The 25,325-nt window shown below is 37.9% G+C and overlaps 2 protein-coding genes across 3 annotated transcripts in view; one reads left to right on the top strand and one right to left on the bottom strand.

Annotated features, from left to right (window-relative positions):
• Nucleotides 1-25,325, bottom strand: part of LOC140166041 (uncharacterized) — a 245,583-nt gene that overhangs the window by 125,651 nt on the left and 94,607 nt on the right. The gene's annotated exons all lie outside the window — the stretch shown is intronic.
• Nucleotides 3,530-25,325, top strand: part of LOC140166038 (sialidase-3-like) — a 33,943-nt gene continuing 12,147 nt past the window's right edge. Inside the window, exons 1-7 of one of the 2 annotated variants that reach the window (XM_072189413.1) lie at nt 3,530-3,608; nt 9,884-10,719; nt 12,716-12,871; nt 14,781-14,835; nt 20,458-20,628; nt 22,883-23,021; nt 25,178-25,271. In XM_072189413.1, coding sequence (XP_072045514.1) covers nt 10,527-10,719; nt 12,716-12,871; nt 14,781-14,835; nt 20,458-20,628; nt 22,883-23,021; nt 25,178-25,271 — 808 coding nt within the window. In that variant the 5' untranslated portion in view covers nt 3,530-3,608; nt 9,884-10,526. Of the gene's footprint in view, nt 3,609-9,883; nt 10,720-12,712; nt 12,872-14,780; nt 14,836-20,457; nt 20,629-22,882; nt 23,022-25,177; nt 25,272-25,325 lie in introns of both variants that reach the window. The other variant, XM_072189412.1, reaches the window with a different exon arrangement.

The following is a 25,325-nucleotide window of genomic DNA, read 5'->3' as shown; positions in this document are numbered from 1 at the left end:
ATCAATATGCTAATGAACCGGCAACACCAATAATAAGGGCTTTTCCAAGATGGCAGCCCGCATGGTTACATGTGTATCACACAGAACATTTAATAAATGTTTATAGTTACAAGATAACACGAACTTGTAAGAAAGTCGACCATGCTTTTTATGATGAGCATAATTGCTTACCTATAGATGCTGTATTTATTGAGTTATCGTGTACCCCCGTACCTAAATCGTCATTTTACCGAGAAACTGAACATTGAAATAAAGGCCGTTGAAGTTTAAAGTGGTCACATTTTGCACTTTGATCGAAGCTTACAGAAGAATGCGGTCGTTGCTTTTTCTACCTTACACCACGTGAACATCGGGTAAATCCACAGCCCCTAGAGAAATTTGGGCGAAATCTATTCATATCTTGATGTTTAAATCGAGGGAAAGAACTTGAAAAAATTCACATTTTATCAGCTAAAACGGAGCCATTTGACCGCTAGGTTTTTGTGAAATCGGTGCTTATGCGTGGTGTTTCCATAAGATGCGCTTGGCAAGATGCAGATAAGCGTCGCGATTTGTAGCGTTACCAAATTTCGCGACATAACGCGATGCTTTGTTTGCCAGCGTGTACCCTGCTGGTACAAGAAAGATTTTCTTTCCTTTTAAATTTCAAACACGAGTGGAATAGTGAAATAAAATCCTTAAAATATTGCAGTTGGAGTTTACAAATCTGGATTTTCATTCCTTGTATTTATAAAAAACATAACAAAGTACAAACATATCAAAAAAACTCAATTTCGCGAAAGAAACAATGTCTAGAGTACACAGCCGCGTTAAACACAATAACCAATCAACTTCATTATTCATTCTTCAGAATCTTGCATCCTATGCCTTTGTGCATAACCTGGTTGTCCGATAAATTTGTGTAGGCCTATTGGTCTCCTGGAGCTACAGAGTTTTTCATATCTGTAACCTCTTCATAGAGTGCATAGTTGATATATGTGCACAAGTCACCATGTATGACCAACAGTCACATATTTGACCAAAAATCACATTATGACCAAAAATCACATTATGACCAAAAATCACATTTTTGACCAAAAAATCTAATTTTTGACCAAAATCACATTTTTAACCCCAAGTCCCCGGTGGTGGGGGGGCACTTCCATGACAGATATGCATCATGTGCCTGCCTCGGGATAGGACCCCCTTTTTCAAACCGGCTTGTACCCAATGACCCCCTTTTAGTGTTATGGTCCTACCCACACCACTCCCCGCCATACATAAATTCTGCCAGTCACATATCCCCAATATGAAATTTTTTTAAAGTAAAATTTTAATTTTAATTTTACTTCATTAAAGTTTGGCGGAGTCGGGGTTCGAACTCACGGCGACGAACTGCTTTGGACACACTATGAATCCAGCGCCTTAGACCACTCGTCCACTCGTCTTGTTGGAATTCATTTGAAACTTATTTGAAGATATAATCGCAACTTCAACATAGGCCTACCACGTGACAAGCACAGGCAGAAAACGTACCATATTTTGGAATTTTATTTCAAATAAAAACATTTATGTGTATTATTAGCGCTCAATTGTTGTTAAGTGGGAAAAAAAAAAAAAAAAATCCAACGATAAGCATGATAACTGGGCGCCTATATGGACAATACATTATATCGATTTTGACACGTGCTTGTGTCTCAGTACATTTCCATGGTCAGTAAAATACTATAGAGAAAAACCTACCATTTTCTTGTATACACGTTCGATGTTTTGATCAAGCACGGTGAATATTCGACATTAGACCCACAATTTTTTTCAGGAAATAAAAGATTAGATTACCATAAAACGAAACAGTAATCTTTTGCCGGGTCTAATGTTATTTATACATAGATTTTTCAACGCTTTTTTTCTATCCTTATTCTTGCTCAATTAAAAAATATTTTGGCGTATATAAAATTGAAATAAAATTCTCTTGCCTCATAAACGACATCAAATATGCCACAATTGGGTATCACGAATCGTTATATATGATGTGCAGTTAATATTCATATTTTCTTTCATACAGAGGATGCTTCAGTTTTGACAGGAAAAATATTTTTTGAAAACCCTCTCACTCGGTTATTTTAAAAAGGTAACCACGCTTCCCTAGAATGTGCAATAAATTAGCATTAAAATTTTTCTAATTCTAACAGCAAGCGTTTCTAGAATGTATTATGGCGAAATGTGGTGTAGGTCCTACCTATTACCCAATGACCCCCTTTAAAAAAATTCATGTACTCAATGACCCCCTTTTTCTATATCCTGCTATACCCAATGACCCCCCTTTTAATTCCCATTATGTGGTATTTGTGTTCTCCTCCAGAAATAATGAGATTTTTCACATTTCCAAGGTGGCCAAGTTGTTTTTACGCAGTTTGGCACTTATTTATGTGTACTTAATGATACTCTTTTGGCAATCCTGTACTCAATGACTCCCATTTTACTTTTTGTTACCCCAATGACCATCCTTTTTTCAAATTTTCATACCGAATGACCCCATTTTTATTCAGGTTGTGTACTGAATGACCCCATATTTTTGTAATTATACATTTGACCTGAATGCCCCTACTTTTAACCCCGCTTTTAACATGGCCGAGGCACATCCCTGCCATTTCAGATAGGGAGTGCCTCCCCCGGGCCCAAATCACATTTTTGACCAAAAAGTCACATTGACATTTTTGACCCATTAGTGACCCAAAATCACACATTTGACCAAACACATTTTTGAACAGAAATCACATTTTTAAAAGCAAAATCATGTTTGACCAAAAATCATGTTTTTACCAAAAATTATGTTTTTTATTTAAAATCATGTTTTTGACCTAATAAAGATTCCGCCGAACTTGTCGTGAAAGTTTCGGTTCAAAACCCCCCGTAGTTTACCCTTTCTTAAATCAATTTTCATGGAATTGAGGAAATAAAACCGAAATGGCTATAAAATGCACCCCGAATTTGCCGCACATTGCCCGTACCCTCATTTCCACTAAGACCCCCCTCCCCAATTGCATCCTCAAATAAGGGACCGTTCACAAACACTTGTGGGGGCCTGATGCAAAAAAAATTTTATCGCAATTTTTTCAGGAAAATTTGTGGTCATTTTTTCAGGGCCCCCCTTAGGAGGGTCAAAATTTGTCAGGGCCCCCCCTTTTGCATCAGGCCCCCCCCTTACAAGTGTTTGTGAACGGTCCCTAACTCTTGGATACATGTACGTATTTCCCTTTTGAAGGTTTTTTTAGCTACGAATCATACACCACGCGACGCGACTGGTAAAGTAGGCTAATTACAGCCTAAGTATATTTTGTACTTTTTAATAGCCATATTGAAGTACATTCTAATATTTATGCGTAAACAGTATTAAATTTTATACTTATCCTACAAATATAGAAGCTAGCCTTTTCTACAGTCTTTAAAGTATGAACTTCTCGTATTTAAAAGTCTATGTACTGCAATTTCATAATATAAAGTATGCGATGAAGTCTATTGTTGACACGAATTTTAATGCCCACTCACGATCACGTCGGGAAGACCGAAAATCCGGCTATTTTTATTCCGTTTTCTACGCTGATGGAAGCGAAAAGTCTAAAAGCAAGGTAAGCACATAGGTAAATTACATTATACATTGCATTTTTAACATGATAATTTTGTAATTTATTCATGAAATAAAGCATTAGAAGTATTTTATATCGAGCCACCAACAGGTCAATGAAGTCGAAAAGCCGGTATCGATCATATCAAGAAGAATAGAGCATCATCATCATCATGATCATGCATGCCGGTCGCTCTGTGAGCTCTGACTGTCAGTGTCAGACCTGCAGACTCATGATCATGTACGTAGCCTAGCCACGAATTTGCTCAACGATAGCTTCACATTCGAGGCTAGAGACCTTTGCATTTGCATTCAAAATCTAGTCGGATTCGCTGAAGCATGACACCATGTAAATTAGCCCGAGGTACTCACACCTCCGTCACTACGATTTCCACTGTCCTTCTAGCTTCTCCGTACGAAGGTCTGAGACTCCTGAGCATAGCTGGTCCAGGGTATACATAAAATACCACTTTTTCTCATAAATACCACTTCCTACCATTCCTCACATGAAGATGAGACTTAAACAAAACATATTTGGTGCATGTTCGTCAATTTTGAGCACATTTGAGGATGTAAAAGTCCAGACTTGTGACTGTTATCGTCGCCGTGTTTTGAATTCTTCCTATAAATAGATACCGCCAGTGTGACGTCATCACCATGACGTGAATTCACAGTGCCCTGCTTTTTACGCACGTATGGCTCCATGGCACTCATGGCCCTAGTGAGGAAGGAACAGGGCCATGATGTTTTGGGCTACATGTAAATGGTGTCATGCTTCACATCATAACATGCAACGGTTCTTGGTTCTTGGTTGTGTAATCCTTAAAAGCTGATCTCATCTATACTAGGATGAAAAGTACATCAGACTTCTACAGCCCGTGGACGTTCAAAAAATAACATAGGGTGCGAAGCAAATCCAAATAAGCCAACGAAAAACAAAATGGTGCGCTATATACAAGGTGCGAATTCATTTAAAGGATATGTAGTCCATGAAGAGGCTGCATCTCCCTTATTACTGGCGCTGCAACACTTGAAAACAGGCACAGATGGTGCGATGTGTAGAACTGCTGCTGGTGGTAGCCTGTTCCAAACTGCAATGGTTCTTGGGTAGAATGCATATTTGTATGCATTTATGGTAGGAATGAGCAAGTTGACAAATTTCAATGGGTGATCAGTTCTTGCTGATATGTGAGTTGCCCTTTGAATACAAGATGGGGGAGTTATGTGCACTAGTCCATACTGGATCCTGTAGAACATGCAAGACTGTTGTATTAGTCGTCTAACATGTAGTGAGTCCCAGTTGAGTTTGTTTACAAGAGGTGACGTATGTGTTTCTCTGCGGTAATCAGAGAAAACAAATCTGGCTGCATTTCTTTGAACCTGTTCCAGTCTATTGATTTTGGTGGTTGTACACGGGTTCCAAACTTCACTTAGTGCACTCGATTTGTGGTCTCACAAGTGTTTGATACGATTTGTCTTTGACATCAGTTGAACAGGGGACAAAGTTCTCCGCAGGAGACCTAGTGTACGGCTGGCTTTATTGATGACTTTAGTACAGTGGTCGCTCCATTTCAGGTTATGCGTAAATAGTAACACCTAGATAGTCATGTTGTTGGACTATATTCAAGTTGTCCCCAAGGAGATTGTATTGACATAATACAGGGTTTCCTTTGCGTGTGATGTTTAGCACTGCACACTTCTTGACAATGAATTGCATTAACCACTTGCCAGACCATTCAGCTAGGAAGTCAAGATCTTTCTGTAAGATTTCTTGGTCATCTGAGTTCTTTATCTCTCTGTACAATATGCTGTCATCAGCAAAAAGCTTGATTTTTGACTGTATTTGTTTGTTAGGGAACGCTCATAAATACCTTGGTGGGGGGGCTGGAAAATTTGTAGGGGGTCAAAAAGTTTTGACCTTCCAAAAAAGGGGGGTCAAAAAGTTTTTAACATGGCAAAAGGGGGGTCAAGAAAGTTTTGACACCCATAAAGGGGGGTCTAAAAGTTAATATAAATTTAAAAAGCGCTTACGCCGCATTACATTGTCACAATAAAGCCCTTTTCATCCCCATCATAGGTGTAAATAGAGTAAAATACAAAATTTTTGCGCGCTATGCGCGCACATCCAGTAAAGCATTTTTTTAAAGCTCCGGTATATATGTAGGCCTATGTAAAGCAACTGCAATTGTTTTTCGTCTGTGCCCCAACATTTTATTTGCCCCCACACCAAGAAAGCTGGATACACCCATGATACATCCGTGCAATAACTTTTGAGACCTTATTTGAAAGCAATTTATTTATATTTTATGATGTCCTGACAATTTAGGCCTATTATAGACATAAGGCCTGTAAGAGTGACACTGATAAATGATAAATTTATTATGGATCTATTTGCTTGAATTTGTAACAAGGTTCAAACTGTATAAGTTTAATCCACTATACTAGTAAAATAAAGCATTACTTATAGTGGAAACAAGTGCGGATTATATTAAGTAGTATACCTTCATTATGTGTGTGTGTGTGGGGGGGTAAAAAGTTTGGGTGTATACAAAAGGGGGGTCAAAAAGTTTTCAGTCCATAAAGAGGGGGGTTCTAAAAGTTTAACATACAGACAGAGGGGGGTCAAAAAGTTTTGACATACCAAATCAAAATTTTCCAGCCCCCTACCAAAGTATTTATGAACGTTCCCTTAATATCATTGATGTATAATAGAAATAAGACCGGTCCAAGGACCGACCCTCGTGGGACACCTGAGGTAACATCAACCCAGTTGGAATGAGTTCCATTAACTGAGACAGCTTGTTTCCTGTTTGAAAGGAAACTATTTATCCATGCAAGGGTGCTGTTTCTGATGCCATAGTACTCTAATTTTGAAGACAGATGTTGGTGCGAAACTTTATCAAAAGCTTTACTAAAATCGAGTAGGATGACATCAGTTTGGCCTTTCCGATTGATTGTTTCTGTCCAGTCATTAACGGAGGTAATGAGCTGTGTCACAGTTGATAAATGATCACGTAAATCCATGTTGTTCATCAATTAATATTTTATGCGAGCTGAGATGTTTAGCAACATGACTTAGTACCACATGTTCCATAATCTTGCAACACACGCAGGTCAAGGATATAGGATGGTAATTCGAAGGTTCTGATTTTGTACCACCTTTGTGAATCCCCCGTAACTAATGCCTGACGCCACTGTGTAGGTGTAATTCCTTTGTCATACGATTGTTGAAACATAAAAGCTAATGCTGGAGCCAGTTCATTGGCAACAATTTTGAGAAATCTAGGTGACATCTCGTCAGGGACACATGCCTTGGATGGATTTAGGTTCAGCAGTTGTTTAGCTATCCCTTCTGTACCGATGGTCAAGTGAGGAACAGAGGGAAAGGGCGAAGGGCCTTTGCCATCGATCTGGGTGCTTAATTTGGGGTTAAACACACTTTGAAACTGAGCATTAAGAGCTTCTGCCTTGTCATAGTTAGTGCTGCACATTTTTTGGCTAGTTTTTAGTGTAGGAACCCCCAGGTTCTTAGTTTTTGTGAGTTTTATATAGGACCAGAACGATTTTGGGTTCTCGCTCATATTTTTACCAATAACATCATTCACATAGTCATGATGAGCTTTGCGAACACTCTTAGTAACATTGTTCCGGTAGGATCTATAATCCTTCCAGTCACTTGAGTTTTTGGATTTACGAGCTTTGGAGAACTTTCTGTCACGTTTCCTCATTTTACGCTTCACTTCAGGAGTTATCCAAGGCAGATTGTGTTTACCTTTTGTCAGTTTAGATGGAACATTCTCGTCAACAATTTTTGACAAGCTATCACGTAATGTCTCCCAGTTCGTATCAACTGAGCTTGTATCAGGATTTGATAATAGGAAATCGTGCACAAAATTGCTCACTTCAGATTGTAAGATGTGAGGTTCTACTTTATCAAAGCAGTAAATCTTTCTCTGAGGTTTCTTTAGTAACTTTGGCTTCATATTATGCAGACTGGGTTAGAATATATGAGACCATGGCATGGAAGTATGAGACTAGTATCAAAATAATACCATTTTGTATACTAGTGTCAGGTTAGAACTACCCCTATGCTGGACAAAAATTATCAAGGTCATATCAGGGTCATACAGGCTCAAATTGCCACAGATTGTTGCAGGTTCATAAAAATTGGTGTGAAGGACCCTATGTGAGACAAAAAATGTCTGATGTAAAATCGATAATATGTTACATATAATATCTGGTAGAAATATATTGTCGATTTTACGTCATCAAACATTCGTTAGAACTTAAGGGGCTGTGCAATAATTATGAGCCCGGGAGGGTAAAATTTGGTGGGGGGCAAAATATTTTGGCGAGCCGAAGGGGGAGGGTAAGCAATTTTGGCAAGCCAAGAGTGGGGAGCAAGCGATTTTTGGCACACATTCATGGGGCGCCTTTTAAATAAAACGCGCTAAAAAGCCTTAGGAAAACGGTACTGAAACGCTGTAATATGCAAATTTTCCTGCTCACTGCGCTCGCAACATTTATCAAGACCATTTAAGGTTTGTAAATTGGGCTCCCTAAAATTTGGCATGTGCAGGGGGAGCAAAGAATTTTTGGTGGGCCGAGATGGGGCAAGCAATTTTAGCGAGCCGTTTTGAAATTTTAGGGGGGGGGGGCTCATAATTATTGCACAGCCCTTAAACATTACTGGAAATAGAATGGGAATAGATTAAATACCGTAGATGTTACATCAAATATTTTACATCGAATAAAAAGTCTGTAGGGTCACTAACACTAAGATTTGACTACCACTTTCCATCCTATTTTTCATAAATCTAGGCCACCACACACTATGGACCACAAGTCACTATGGCATAGTCCAATAACCTGAATTAAACAATCATAATGCAAAATTTGACCTGAAGTTGCAGAGTATGAGTTTTTATCCCCATATTTTGAAAGGTCATTCAATGAATACTGTACAAATGTATTGGGGTTAAAGAACTGTGCCCCTGAAAGATGAGCATCTTGTGGACCCTAGTGACACTATATATTATCTTTCAAACAAAACTTACCCCCATGCCCAAATACACCACTATTATAATATTAGGATCATTCCTAGCATGAGGGTCAACCCATTATATTGCTCAATACATACACCACTATAATATTAGGATCACAAGAGGATGAATTCCTAGCATGAGGGTCAACCAATGTATTGCTCAATACAATAGGGGTATTTTGTTAAAATTGAATTGAATACATACAATTATTAAGTATGACATTGGGATGTAGGCCTACCTGTTTACACAGCAACTGTTGTAAAAAAATAACAGTTTCATAATGATGGAAAGTATTTCATGAACATGCAACAATCCAGTCTGCCAGTCTGCAGTCTGCCAGTCTGCATAATGTAAGAACCGCACATGCAATCATCATAGCCGACCAATTGAAATTTCATATAAAGATATACGATACATTTTTTCCCAAAAAGACCTACATTTTGTGGTGTTTTGGGGAAAAAAATCTATATCTTAAATTACGAAAGGTCAAAATATTCATATGATGGATGACTTTTCAGCTACACACACTTTATAAATCATTAGATTTATACAATTTAGTTTGAGGCCTCGACTGTTGAATTTCAAAAATATCAATTTTTAATCATTAAAATGTGTCAATGGTCAGGGTTGTAGCTACAGTTGGCAGTGGTGAGCAGCAGAGCCTACCACTCCGTTTTGGTGCCCACCACTCCCGGGGGTACTCAAGTTTGGTTTTGGTAGGGACGTGCGTGCACGCTGAGAATTTGAAAGTGGACCCATAAATATACCAATTTTTCAAGAAATTGGACCCATTGATATACCAAAAGTCAAAATTTTCGGCCAACTGTAACCCAAATTGCAACAAATTTTTCCAAAATTTTGGGGAAATTTTGAAAATGTTGGCTAAATTAACGAAAAATTGGGGTATTTTCCGAAAAAATTGAGAAAATTTTGAAAAAAGGACCCATTCATATACCAAAATAGGCATTGAAAAAGGGGTCATTGATATACCAAGAGGCTGAAAATGCTACCCATATTTGCGGCACGTCCCCGTATGGTCATTTGTACTTTGCCATAAATTTTGTATTATATCGCAAATTTCAAAATTATTTGATATCAGAAGAACATACCTCGTATTCTGAATGCAATTTGGTGTGTCTGATGTGCTCTCAGGTCCCCAAAAAACACTGCAAAGATTGGTGACCGATTCACTAAAAAATTAATTTTAAAGTCTTCCATTTATGTTTATTTTCAGGACGCTGATTACATGACTTAGCTGTTTTATTGCATCAAATGATGTCTGCAGTTCCGGATTGATCCAGGTTCAACGTATTGTGCATTTTTGTACTCCAAACAATGTGAAATAGCAGCAATTAACAGTGGTTATAAAATGGTCTGTGACTATATTTGAAGTTGATGCAGCTGCATATTTTGTGGTAGGAGACGTGAAACAAGTACAACACAAAAGAGGGCGGCATTGTATGGCATACAGCAGCATTGAATGCCATAGCGCAGCTTTGTATGGTATCGGGCAGCATTGTATGGGATAGAGCAGCATTGAATGCCATAGCGCAGCTTTGTATGGTATCGGGCAGCATTGTGTGGCATAGAGCAGCATTGAATGCCATAGCGCAGCTTTGTATGGTATCGGGCAGCATTGTATGGCATAGAGCAGCATTGAATGCCATAGCGCAGCTTTGTATGGTATCGGGCAGCATTGTATGGCATAGAGCAGCATTGAATGCCATAGCGCAGCTTTGTATGGCATATTAGGGCAGCATTGCATGGCATCCTCATCTGGTTATGACAACAGAGGGAAACTACTATTAAAGCAGTTCATATAAATAATAAGCGCATCAAGACATCACAGGACGTTATCAGCCAAAAAAAAAAGAATCATGGGAATGGCAAAAATAAAGCGAATGTTCCTCTTGGGGATGATGATTACAACAGTGGGTCTTGTGTACTTTTTCGTCAACTCCACTTTGGATCTGAATCTGACATTTCCGTTATTGAGGACGGCTTCACTCGATAGCATGCACAGACTCAAGTCAAGGCTGACTGGGGAAGGAGTAGAAGGGAGATTAAAGGGTAAGTTTCAGGAGGGGCAGGCAGGTGGTAAATCCGAAGGGAGACCCAGGGACAGAATTTCTAAAGTGCTCAAGGATTGAAATTCAACAGAGAATCAACAGCAGTTCTCCTGAACTTGGTTTGCAGAATCAGAATGGGCTCTACTGGTTCATTATAGGTCGTATTAATTATTAAATTGTTTGTCTCAAAGCTCATCAGACATTGCAGTGTTAACGCAGAATGCGGTTTTTATTTTGCTTTTGTTTTATTTATTTTTTAATAAATTTAGGGTGCAACTTTACAAATCTTATTACAAGACTGCCCTACCCCTACCCTAAACCCTAACCCTAAACTCCGTAAACGAGGACTGGACTCAAGTCTAGCAAGTTGCGCCCTATTCAGTAATTGTACTAAATTTAGCTATAAAGTTTTAGGCAATTTGTGGCTTAACCGGTTTGAACAAACGCATGTTGTATTGGAGACTTAAAAGGAGACAAGCTGCTTTTACTGAAGTACTGGGGCTTTGCAATCAGGCATTCATAGTTTTCCCATTTTGGTGGGCATGAATAGGAAATTTAAAAACTGGAAATAATTTGGAATTTCTAGTTTTCCAGTTGTATAGCGTGCATCACTGCATGGTTTTATAAACGCATGTGTGAGATGAACAATTAATATGGCTTTATCCAGGTGGTTAAAACTATGACCATATGGCCTGACAATGCATCCAGCTTGGATATAAAAAAAATCCACTTTGTACATGTATGGTAGATCAAATTATAATTTAGTCTACAAATCCTATTACATTAGTGATTATGGCTGTTTTATCAAAGTGGCAATATTATTTAAAACCAAATTTATGATCAGTTTTTGGAGAATACATGCATTGAGATAAATTAATGGAGAAAATTATAAAATTTTAGTCATGATATTTTACAACTTTGCAAAATACAATTAATATTTATTTTTACAGAAATAGTTTTTCTTTTCACTAGGAAAAAAATCTTGTGTCATCCTCTACATGTACAAATTTCACTTTTGAAAAGCTATGTAAGGCTCTCCGTAGTCTCCACACAGTCGACTGGGGAGTGAGGATGGAGGGTATATAGTAGCAGTACATCTTGTCAAGCCTAAATACTCCATTATTAACCTCCAATCGTAATTCTAAAGTCAAGATCAAACTTTTCCTCCACCATCCCTGCTTCTTGAGCCAGCCCAAAACATAGCAATTTGCTTACCATATTGGCACATTATAAATTGAACACAACATTTTCAAGGCACATTACATCAGAAAGATCTTGTGACCTACTTTTGCTGAGTAATCCTGGACATCTGTGTCTTCAATCAGGCTTGCAGTGTATGCAATGTAAATGGGCAGATATAGATCATGTTTATAATGTCAATTTGTACAAAAAATGTAGAGTATAAATTTTCAGGCTTTTGCCTGAATTCAGGTACATGTAGTTTTGTTGTCCAAATTTACACATTTTTTTTCAGCCTGTTATTGGGCCTTTAAGGTCGAATTCACACACTTTTTCAGGCAGTTTTCAAAAAAGTCATTCTCATGCCTGAGTGTACATGTTCTTACACACACACCACATGAATGTTGTTACACACAACACATCCCTGCAATCGGACTTTTTGAGCAGAACCCCCGATTGAGTCATAACCGGTCACATACGTGTACATGTTGGGAAGTAAAAATATAATTCCGATCGACAGGGGGATCGAGAACAACCAAAGTTTGTTTCATCCTAACCCCTACCCTAACCAAACAAACATATCTTTCAGTGCAGGGGTGGTCTGGCTTTTCTGTAAAAAAATGAAAATCTAATTCACCTGTTTGAAGAAGTCAAGAAATTTAGTACATTTGTATCATAATCTTATCTAACACCTACAAAAAACCTACATTTGTAAACTCAACAGATCAACTTTCTATTAAATGTAAATTTCTTTTTACTAACACAATTTACATGATTCTTTTTGTGTGGATTTTCCCCCCTTTCCTTTCATCCAGTAGACCACTGTGCATCTGAAATGTTACAAAATAAAACTCAAGGGCAGAAGGTGAGCTGGATTTCCAGTAGATATGAGTTGGATCGTGAGTCTTTGACTGCACTAAAGAAAGCTGCCAAGTTGGACGTGGAGAAAAACTACTTTCACACTGGAGAGCAATGTAAGTATGATAAAAGTTGGAGAGAAAGAAACTAGTTTGCATCTGATGATTCTGTCAATCAAACTTCCCACTGATTGGATAATTCTTTATTGTGCCTGCATCGAATAAAAGGAATCGCAGAAAATGGTGAACAATATCGGTACTTTTTCAAGGCAAAAAGCAACTTTTGTAGGCATTGATTACATGGTGCTTTCAGGAAAGAAAGTTTTCCTGTTACTAAGACTTGACTTTTGAGATGGTTTGTATGTTTGAAGGTGAAAAACTAAACATAGGGCATGCTATTTTATTGCTGCGTTCAAAAATTTCAATTCATGACAAATCATAAACAAACTTGCTGAGTTTGGGTTACTCCTTCATGTAATTATACACGAAATTAGGGTTAGGGTTAGTTTAGGGTTAGGATTAGCTTACACGAAATAATTACATGAAGGATCAACCAGTTTGATTGACAGGTGACATCAGCTGCAATCTAGTATTTTATCTCTGACTATATATGAATTGGAGAATAGAACGATGGGTAGGTCCAATATTTTGAGTGGTGGATGCACTGCAGGTGCAAGCTGAGATGGCCTACAGTCAGTCTTACCCCCTCCCCTGTCTGCATATATCTATCCCATAGCTAGGAGGCCGTTGGGGCGACATAGTGATGGCTTTAGAGATGCATAATTTCCAAAGTTCTCTGTCCTCAGCTGTTGGTATGAGCTGGTCAACAGGGGCGGATCCAAGAATTATCAATAGAGGGGGCGCCGTTCTGCAAAAATACACAGAGTCAGGCGCCAATCTGCAAAAAATAGAGGGGGCGTGCGCCCCCCCCCTCTAAATCCGCCCCTGGTCAAAGTTCAATCCAGTCCAGTCTTTGATGTTATCAATCCACGTCTTCTTTTCACTATCACGATGTAATATTTCACCATGTCTTCAACAACATCAATTACTGATAAAGCTCAGATCTTAACTTGGACGGTATGAAAAATGCATCCGCTACAAGTCCACGATAATACCAGTTTATAGTAGTGGTTACATAATTTAATATTAAGGAAATTTAATTAATTTTAATTTTAATTAAATTGAGTTATTTTTAGTAATCTTTTTAATTAAATATTAATTTTAAGTAATTTTAATATTAATTTTCATTAATTCTAGTATTAAATTTTTTAACAATTAGATGCACCTAAATGCATATTAAAACACAGTTTCATTGGATATCGATCATTAGCTGCCATATTGTGATTTAGCCCAATCAAGCACATTATATCACATTGCAGTTTGATGGTCAGGCGGTTATAGACGGATTTGGGATGTTGGCAGTTATCAGGATAAATTTTCAGGGCAATGGATGATGCCCATGGCTACCCCCTCCCACTTAACCCAGTCAAAATTTTGGTATCCATGGAAAGCAAATTTTTTCATCTCAAAAAAAGAAAAAAACTTTATGAAAGGCTTGCCCTGGGATATATTGATTTTAGTAGATCAGATGAAATTCCTACAACATCTGCATGTATATGTGCCAATAGTTCTAGGCAACAGCCCTAGTTATTTTAATTTGCTTTTCCTGCTAGAACATGTTGAACTACCTTATACACTAAATTCTTTATGCGGCCGCCTGCACAGGTATATTGTCGCCAAGGTACCTGACTGGTGCACACAAAATACATTGTACCTATATAGTACCAACCAACACTGCTACTGCACATCAGGACCCACTAGTAGTGGTACTGCACTGGTACTACACAGTATCAGTGTACCTGTGCTGGCAGCCCTAATAGGAATCTTACATATACACTGCAGACCAAAAATACATAGAAATATATGTTTATAATATTGATTTGAATTAGTTGCAAAATACAAAAGTAACAGAAAAAGTTTCTTAGTATTTTACAAAAATAACAAACAAATTGGCTTTTTTTCACAGCTTTATTTGAAGATGAGGACTTCAAAGGATTGCCATATCCACCCTTTAGACCAAGGTAGGTTTAATTTGTAAAAGTTATATAAAAGCTTATACACCAGGCACAAAAAGAAACTTGTCTCTTATAATAGTCATCTTTGTTGTTCAACAACCTGATAATTTTGGATTATTCTGAAATGTAAATTTTGTTAATTAGACTTTGCTTTCTCATTTGACACACTGTTCGTGAAAATCAAACAAGAATTGACCAAGATATCAAAAGTTGCAATTTCAACAATTTTCAATGGGAACGCGTCATTGTATTGCAAACAAGCACCACCTGCCAATCAATAAAGCACACATTGAAACAGGCACAATTGAATTGTTAAAATTGCAACTTTTAATTTTGGGGTTCGAGGGTTTGGAGGCGCATATCTTGGTCAATTCTTACTCGATTTTGAAGAACAGGGTGTCAAATGAGAACGCAAAGTCCACTAAACAAAATGTATATTTCAGAATAATCCAAAATTATCAGGTTGTAGAACAGCAAGGATGACTATAACTGATGAGTTTCTTTTTGTGCCTGGTGTATAACATGCTGTGTGTGTGTGCATGTGTGGGGAGACCTTGCAATACATGTCATTATTCACTACAATGTAGACAGTGGAGTACTATAATCACTAAAAGATAGCATGAGTAAGCCCAAAATAGAAAAAAGAGACAGTTGAAAATGAAGCCAGACAACTGTAGGTCTAAAGATCGCTATAGAACTACATGTAATGATGACATGATTAGCCCCAAGCGATGTTCAAAGTACATGCAGGGGGCAAGGGTTCCAAATAAGGATGTAGGCATGCCGCACACTATATGCCACATGTCATGTCATATATGGTGATTTCAACATACATTGTACATGAACACATACTATTTTTAGAAAATCTTTGAAAGTGAAATTGATTGGTTTGGAACAAAAATAGTCCAAATAATTGTCTCAGTGAAGAGCTTAGATCTGAAAGGAAACTGTTATAAATTAGCAGATGTTAGCAAAATTACATGTAAATAATGTGACTTTTTGGTTCAATCTATTTAAGGGGTACTACACCCCTCGATAAATTTGTGTCTATTTTTGCATTTTTCTCAAGAACTAATAACATGCATTGGTAACAAAAGTTATGTATATATTATTGGAAGGAATCCAATTACTACACTGGAATTTCAGTGACCTAAGACAAGCGGTTCGCTTTTTTATGATAAGAAATAAGGTACCGCAAGGATGTCCCTCATTTTCTATCATATATACTGAACCGCTTGTCTTGAGTCGCTGAAATTTCAGTGTAGTAATTGGATTCCTTGCCCCAATAATATATATAACTTTTGTTACCAGTGTGTTATTAGTTTTTGAGACAAATGCAAAAATAGTCACAAATTTACCACAGGGGTGTAGTACCCCCTTAACATATTTTCAGTTATGCTTCTGTACTATCAACTGAAAGAAGTAGCTTTTATCAAATCATGTTCCTACCCAGGTGATATCAAATTTTAATACATGTGGTACTAGAATAACATTTATAGGGCTGGGTTGATCATTTCTACAGGTAATGTAGAATTCATGTAATTGCAGGAAATCCTGCTTCTTGCACTCCCAAATTACCGTACTTTTATTTTCAGCCTGTTTTGAGGCTTTAAATAGCCCAAATTCACACGCTTTTCCCTGCAAAGTCGATTTTTAAAATTCTCTGTTTCTAGAGTTATAAAGAACACATTATTTTATCACTTTATATAGGCACAGTAAAAGTGATCGTATGTTTTTCTTTTAAAAGGAGAAAATGTTTTCACTTTCTCACTTTCCCGGGATTCTCCTCAATGTCTATTGTGTTAAAGGTGGGTGATCTTCATTCAAAGTTTATTCATTCAAGGTTTATTAGAAAAATTCATTTTGCAGCCAAAGGCTGAATTACATGTTGCACAGATAAAAATACATAAGCTAAATAATAAATGGCATATATTTTTAGCTGCGGTTAGCTGCGGGTAGCAGCTCTATAAGTCACCATGTCTCTCCGTTAGTCCGTCCGTCCGTCCGTCCGTTAGTAACAAACGCTAAAAGATGCTGTTACGTCAACATCGCTTGTCGATGGCTATGGTACTTGGTGAGGGGGAGGGCCTATACCGCCCCATACTGGAAAAGAGTTTTGTCCCTAAATATGCTAATTAGGTCATTAAAGGGGCATTACACGATTTTCAACAATTTCTAAAAATGCTGTTACGTCAACATCGCTTGTCGCATGGCTATGGTACTTGGTGAGGGGGAAGGGGCAATTAAGGGGAATCAAGGGAAATTTTTGGGAAAATAGAGGGCAGTTAAGGGAAATTTGGGAAATTGAGGGGAAATTGGGAACATTGAGGGAAGTTAAGGGAAATTGAAGAGAATTAAGGGAAATTCTGGTGAATTAAGGAAATTGACAAGAATTAAGGGAAATTAGGGATTTAACACTTGATGTCAAGGCGCTTTTTCCCGAAAATCGTGGACATCAAAAGTGTCCGAAATCGGTTTCGAACACTTTCGATGTCAAGACGCTTTTTCCGAAAATCGTTTGACATCAAAAGTGTCCGAAATTGGTTTCCGAACACTTTTGATGTCAAGATGCTTTTTTCCCGAAAATCGTTTGGACATCAAAAGTGTCCGAAATCGGTTTCCGAACACTTTTGATGTCAAGACGCTTTTTCCCCGAAAATCGTTTGGACATCAAAAGTGTCCGAAATCGGTTTCCGAACACTTTCGATGTCAAGACGCTTTTTTCCGAAAATCGTTTGGACATCAAAAGTGTCCGAAATCGGTTTCCGAACACTTTCGATGTCAAGACGCTTTTTTCCGAAAATCGTTTGGACATCAAAAGTGTCCGAAATCGGTTTCCGAACACTTTCGATGTCAAGACGCTTTTTTCCGAAAATCGTTTGACATCAAAAGTGTCCGAAATCGGTTTCGAACACTTTCGATGTCAAGACGCTTTTTCCCGAAAATCGTTTGGACATCAAAAGTGTCCGAAATCGGTTTCCGAACACTTTCGATGTCAAGACGCTTTTTTCCCGAAAATCGTTTGGACATCAAAAGTGTCCGAAATCGGTTTCGAACACTTTCGATGTCAAGACGCTTTTTCCCGAAAATCGGTTTCGAACACTTTCGATGTCAAGACGCTTTTTCCCGAAAATCGTTTGACATCAAAAGTGTCCGAAATCGGTTTCCGAACACTTTTGATGTCAAGACGCTTTTTCCCGAAAATCGTTTGACATCAAAAGTGTCCGAAATCGGTTTCCGAACACTTTTGATGTCAAGATGCTTTTCCCCCGAAAATCGTTTGGATATCAAAAGTGTCCGAAATCGGTTTCCGAACACTTTTGATGTCAAGACGCTTTTTTCCCGAAAATCGTTTGGACATCAAAAGTGTCCGAAATCGGTTTCCGAACACTTTTGATGTCAAGACGCTTTTTCCCGAAAATCGTTTGGACATCAAAAGTGACCGAAATCGGTTTTCGAACACTTTTGATGTCAAGATGCTTTTTCCCCGAAAATCGTTTGGACATCAAAAGTGTCCGAAATCGGTTTCCGAACACTTTTGATGTCAAGATGCTTTTTTCCCGAAAATGGTTTGGACATCAAAAGTGTCTGAAATCGGTTTCCGACACTTTTGATGTCAAGATGCTTTTTCCCCGAAAATCGTTTGGACATCAAAAGTGTCCAAAATCGGTTTCCGGACACTTTTGATGTCAAGACGCTTTTTCCCCGAAAATTGTTTGGACATCAAAAGTGTCTGAAATCGGTTTCGAACACTTTTGATGTCAAGACGCTTTTTCCCGAAAATCGTTTGGACATCAAAAGTGTCCGAAATCGGTTTCCGAACACTTTTGATGTCAAGCCGCTTTTTTCCCGAAAATCGTTTGACATCAAAAGTGTCCGAATCGTGTCCGAACACTTTCGATGTCAAGACGCTTTTTCCCGAAAATTGTTTGGAAATCAAAAGTGTCCGAAATCGAGTTTCAACACTTTTGATGTCAGGACGCTTTTTTCTCTTAATTCGTTTGGACATCAAAAGTGTCCAATATTGGTTTCCGAACACAATTTTTCAAATTTTGATTTTTTTTTTTTTGGTGTGGATGGAAATACCCTTTCTGGCATTATTTTAAGATGAGCGCCCTTCAAAGGTTAAGCTCACAGAGGGGTTACAGGTCAAAATAGGGGTCAAACTTGAACCTGCTTCAAAGACACCAACACTGCAAAATTGAATTCCTTGTCCCGCAGCGACCGCTACGGATCCGACGGTACTTGTTTATATTTTAAATTGACAATATTTTTAAACAAAGACACTTCAAATGCAAATAACCTTCCTTGCTCGCTCATACAAGCTGCCACTCACATTAACCATGGAAGAAAGAGATGAGAAGGAACCACAACGACTTCGATCGGCCAAGTTTTAATCCGCTTATCTATTGACGCATGAAAAGAAAAGCTATCAATGGTACTTACTTTCATGTATGATCCATTTACCGCGATCGATGCTTGGCAAAATCATTACTGGAAAAATTTATAACAAACCCATCCACGAACAAACAAACGCTACCCAGAAGTAAGATTATGGAATTTCACTGATGCTCTGAACATGTATAGTAGCTTTGTTTTGGGATCTACAGTCAAACTGTTTTCTTGATCGTGTTGTGTAGAAAATGTCCTATAAAACATCGAAAAGGTAATCAAAATCGGCCGTTTTTTTGCTGAGTTTCATCTTTAGCAAATAAGGTAAGATTTTGGTGACTTTTTCGATGAAAAATAGATGTAAATTGTTCTTAAATAATGCACAATGTTCGGTTGAGTCCGTACATAAAACCTGTTTAATTTAATAGTTTATATGTGTATAATCGTAACTAGCTAACTCGTTTCAGTGCCAAAGACTGCCAACTCTGAGAAAAAAGTCATCAAAGTTCGGAAAAACTGGGCAAAATGGAAGAAAAAGATGTAGGCCATCAATGACCGATGATCACGTCACCAAAGAAAATCCTATAGGGTGCTTGCACGGAAGGTCATTAGTTCAAATCATCCTTCACACACGCTCCAGAAGACATGCAAATACATGGAATACAATACCAATCACCTATTTAACGCGGGTATTGATCAAAGTAAATCCTCATGAATAACAATGTCAATTAAATGTCGGTAAAGGGAGTGGACAAAGTGAATGCGTTCGTTGTGGTTCCTTCTTATCTCTTTCTTCCATGCATTAACACAACTGCAACACACATTCACACCCATCACCCTCAGCAAATACCACCAATAAATAATTGACCTACAAAATTAGTACTACAACAAACAATATCTAAATGCAAAAAAATATCAAATATTAATCAATGATCAAAAACACACTAAAAACTATATCTACTAGCATTTCATGACAATGTGACTCTTGATCTGAATCTGATTGACAGCTTGCATCATCCCCCACTTTACTCCATCAAAGTTATTTTGTCATAACCTCAGTAGCATTTTAGGTCCTGAGAAAAAGTGGTTACTTCAGCTCAAATGGTGGTATACCACTTGCACTGTTCTATGGACCATTGTGGTACACATAGCAATCTCAATAATATCTTGTGTTTACTTCCTATTTTTAATTCATATAAACTGCCATGTCATTGATGACTTTTCCTCTTTCCACAGAATTCCTGCAATAGTCTACTATAAAGACACATTCTTAGTATTTTGTGAAGCCAGGTTTGATGGCGTGAAGGACTATGGAACGATGATGATCACCTTACGGAGAGGCATACGAAAAGGAATCAAAATAGAATGGGAGAAAATCAGACTCATAGCTAGTGTTAATGGATTCAGGTAAAACAATAATTATATATCGGGCCTTCTCAACTAGTTTATTTGAAGTGCCAACTGAAAAACTTTAGTGATCTTGAAGTGCCAACATGTCAAGGGAGGACTCTGCGAGGTAGTGTGTATGCATAGCGGTTAAGGTGCAGTGGTGCTTTATCGGGGATCCAGGGGGCGCTGGAAGCTCATGGAATTTTAAGGTTTTTAAAGGCCCAATTTGGGTATTTTCACCCATTGTTTGTTCAAGATTTATGTGAAAAAATGGTTAAAATTACCGTGCGTCACTTTGACTGACTCCATGTGCCACAAGTGGCGCGCGCGCCGCCAGTTGAGAAGGCCTGTTATATATATATTCCTAGGCGTGTAACTAAGCAGTGGGCAGGGAGCTTGAATCCAGTTTCTGAAATACAGCTTGGATCTTGCTACTTGAATTATTTTTTGATGGAACATTTGCCAAAAACAGGGATCCATATCATTTAAGATCATCCATATTTCTAGGACTATATATTTAGTATTTATTTGATGTATTTGAATACCCAATTTCTGCACACAGTGCCCGCAAAAATGTAGACTACCCCGTAGTCCACTTGCCCATTGTGCATACTCTGGATATTGTATTTAAGCTTAAAACTCTGATTTAATTAATGTGTGCACAATTGATAGATTTTCACATCTGATCTTTTCAGTCACCCTACTCTCTCTCTTTGTTAGCTTCCCAATTAGACTACTGACTTTGCCTTGCGGTTAAGATTTTTAATACGGGACTCTATGGAGAGTTAGGCCAATTTCTGGCCTAACTAAAATTGGCCATGATGTAATGCATCTTTAAATGGATCTGCCTTTTGATTGGTCGCCCATATCTCGCTATGGTTTAAATCTTCTGGGCCCGCGCCATTGCTATTAACTACACCGTACACAACTGTCTGTGGTATTTGCGGCGCTTTTGTGTTGACACGAAAGTTAATCTCTCATCAAACATCTAGCGCGTACTTGTGGGTAATTACAATTCAAAGTCCATAGTCGAATTTTCGGGTTCGCTATCAATAAACTGGTAGATTCCAAAATCAGAATTGTTCAGTATTAAAGTGAGCCATTATAATTATGCAAGATAATGTTGCATTCAATTACTTTTATTGTCACTAATCATCTGATATTTTTAACTCTTTATGACCATTTTACTATTGAATACTTTAATTTTAATAAACATAAGTATAATTTTGAGTTCAACGAAATGGGTTCATCATGACTAATAATAACATATTTTTAATAAAATTCGACTATGGCATAGTCTAGGAAAAATGGGACTTTGAGCAAATGAGCTTTAAAATGTTTCAAAAGATAACCATATTTAGTTATTTTTCAACACAAATTTGGACCTCCTGTGTTGAGTAACGTATGCATCAGGCATTCATTCTGAAGGGCAGTAATAATCGGTTACAATTCTGTATTAATGTCTTCTTAACTTAGTCTTTTTAACTGAAATTCCATACACAGGATGGAAGCACAAATCCTGTGTATAAACAATGCATTGCATAATACCCAGGATTGAATGCCATGAGCAGAGCAATTCTTTTCACAGAAGAGGGCATTCCTGACACGTTCCTGCATATTGGCATTTTAATAAGCACCTTAAATGTAGCCCTACTATAGGGCCTTTTAAACACACTATATATCCGAGAACCACTAAAACCCAGTGACCGCTCCACCCGAAAAAAAGTTCTGGGGAAGCCGTCACTGGGTTTAGCAGTTCTCTGGATATAGTCAGGTTTTATGATATAGCAGGGTTTTGGATCATGACAGTCAAACGGCCCTATACTAGTAGGGCTACTTAAGGGGGTACTACACCCCTGCCTATTTTTGCATTTTTCTCAAAAATTATATCACATTGGTGACAAGTAAGATATGTATATTATAGGGGTAAGGACTACAACTACTGTACTGAAAATTCAGCAACTCAAAGCAAGTAGTTATTGATTTATTGATCAAATATTGGTTTTCCCTCATTTTTGACTGTAACACCACAACTGTTGTATGTGCTGAAATAAAATTTACAGTGCAGTACTTGTAGTCCTTGCCCCTATAATATACATATCTTACTTGTCCCCAATGCACTATAATTTTTAAGAAAAATGCAAAAATAGGCACAAATTTGGGCAGGGTGTAGTACCCCCTTAAATGAGTATCAAGATTTGTGTAATGACTGTTCCACCTATACATTATATCTACTTTTCTGGTTTTGGTTTTTTTTTTACTCTATGCACAGGACCATGAATCCAAGTCCAATAGTAGATAGACAAAAAGATGCAATAGTACTGGTTTTTGCAGCATTTCCAACAGACATGAGTTTCCATGATCTGATGTACTTCCAGGGACACCAGACATCAAAACTTTTAGTTATGAAGGTGAGTGCATATATATCAATTAGGACAGTAGACACGGACGAAAAAAGATATATTGTTGGAAAAAATAGCGTTACGTGAAAGCAAGTTTTAAAATTATCGTCAGTTTGGTTAACATAAATTATCACTGCTGCTGCCTAAAGAGATTAGAATAAGAGTTAGAATTAGGGTTCGAATAAAAAAATTAGGGGTATGGGAAGGATTAAGGGTTAGGGTTGGGATTATGGTTCGGTGGCAGCAGTGATGATAAAGTTGCTCCATATATGCTAGTCCTTTGAAGTAGGAGGCAATATTGCAATATTGGGTGAATGAAAGTTGATTCTCATAAATATCAAAGGCTACACAGACAGTCTTGAACTGCTGTCATTATCTTCATGGTTTTATTGAAAAGAATAAAACTATACTCCATTCAGTCTATGAAAAATCACATAAAATGTAACTAGCTGGGACCGGTAATTGGCTCAATTAGTTTTCACACCAGGAAACTGTGATTGTCGTAGTGGGGGGAAAGGATACCTTTATCGTTACTAAAATACTTCCTGTCATCAGTTACTTACGAGGGGTATCAAAAGTTTTAGAAATCGCCCAGAAGTGAAAGAGCTATATCAATGAAATTTTGTCAGTGCAATTGGTGCAAAAATGGTCTCATAAGTATGTTTACTTTTTTTACAGGAGCTAGATGTCACTAACTGCCTATGTAACCGCATAACCAGCAAAATGGAGAAAATTGAGGCATGCAGCATGATTAAGTTCCTTTTCCAAAAAGCGACAGTGACATATCACAATCACCACCGAAGATAACTTTCACATCATCAATTTTCTAGGCACTGCAACGCTTCAAAAGCAGGATCTTAATAATGCTGCTTGCCTCAATTTTCTCAATCTTGCAGTTTGTGCGGGTTTACTGGGGCAGCGGGTTATTGGCATCTAGTGCCACCTGTAAAAAAGTAAACATACCTAGGAGACCATTTTTGGACCATAATGTACAAAAGGACCAGTGATTGCACTGACAAAATTTCATTGATATAGCTCTTTCACTTCTAGATTTCTAAAACTTTTTGATACCCCCTCGTATTCCTGACATACTAATTGGGGGTTTGTAGTCAAAACATTTCATGCTTTGTTGACAGCCTTACCTGGAGGAGATAACTCAATGTCATTTTCTATGGAGAATACAGAATAGTAATAATAAAATGGTTGATTGAATCTGTTTTAGCCATAAAATATTACCGTATAAACAGGCTTTATCTAGAGTGTTTGACACTTCCTACGCTCACTTCCTAATGCACCAACAGAAAAATCACACTCCTTGCTCAATGCGCCAATGGGACAAGCCCAGGCAAGCTATCTTGGATATTGAGGGAAAACATACTACAACTTTTACTGCACATCCAAGATGGCTGCTCATGCCACGGTGGCCATCTTCGGATTCGCAGGGAAGGAAATAGTCCCATTTGTGTGTTGTGCATAGTAGGAAGTGTTAAATAAGTAAATTTCGGATTTATATAGTGCCTTTTTATACAAAGTGCTATAATTTCGCTGCCATGATGAATCATCACAATCAGATCGCATCAACTAGGCAAATTGCAGTCGAACCTGGGGCAAACCTATCCGCACTTAGATTGTAACATCCACCAATTATCTGTACAGCTCCCCAAATTCCATTGGGTGATGGAAGTTTTTGATAATCAAGCAACTAATCACCAATTTTTTGAAAGCAGGAGGAAACATGAGATCCGGGAGAATACCTGTAAGAGCGAGCATGGAATCGGATAAACCAAGTGCTCAGGCTGGCATTTTCGGACGGGTACCCGCCTGAGATTACATTACCCGGGCAGAAAATACCCTTTTTAAAAGTTTTTTTCGGTTTTGTAGTGTCCCTGGACCTAGACCTAAATGCTAGGATCATTCATGGTTGACCTAAAAAATTTTGTTAAAAATTGCACAATGTTTTGTGTTTTTAATATGAAAATTGATACTTTGTTTTCATGTCATGCTCTTATAATGATATCAAAATGCATTCAAATTCAAATTTTTTTTTTTTTTTTGCAATTTGGTACCCGTTAACCGCCGAAAAATGCGCTGGTACCGGACTGATCATCATTTTACCAATAGTACCTGTTCATCATTACAATTTCACATTGGTGTCTCTGTTGCAGAGTTACGACATCGGTGTGACATGGACAGAACCACAAGATATCACAGGGACTAGTATTGGCAAAATAAAACCATTCCCGGTTCTCTTTGTTCCAGGTAAGATCTAGAGACTAAATGGACTATTCTAGTTAATAGTCGTACATCCCCTGT

This window comes from Amphiura filiformis, chromosome 12, assembly GCF_039555335.1.
Source record: "Amphiura filiformis chromosome 12, Afil_fr2py, whole genome shotgun sequence".
Classification (NCBI taxonomy): Eukaryota; Metazoa; Echinodermata; class Ophiuroidea; order Amphilepidida; family Amphiuridae; genus Amphiura; species Amphiura filiformis.
This window is presented reverse-complemented; position numbering and strand designations above follow the sequence as displayed.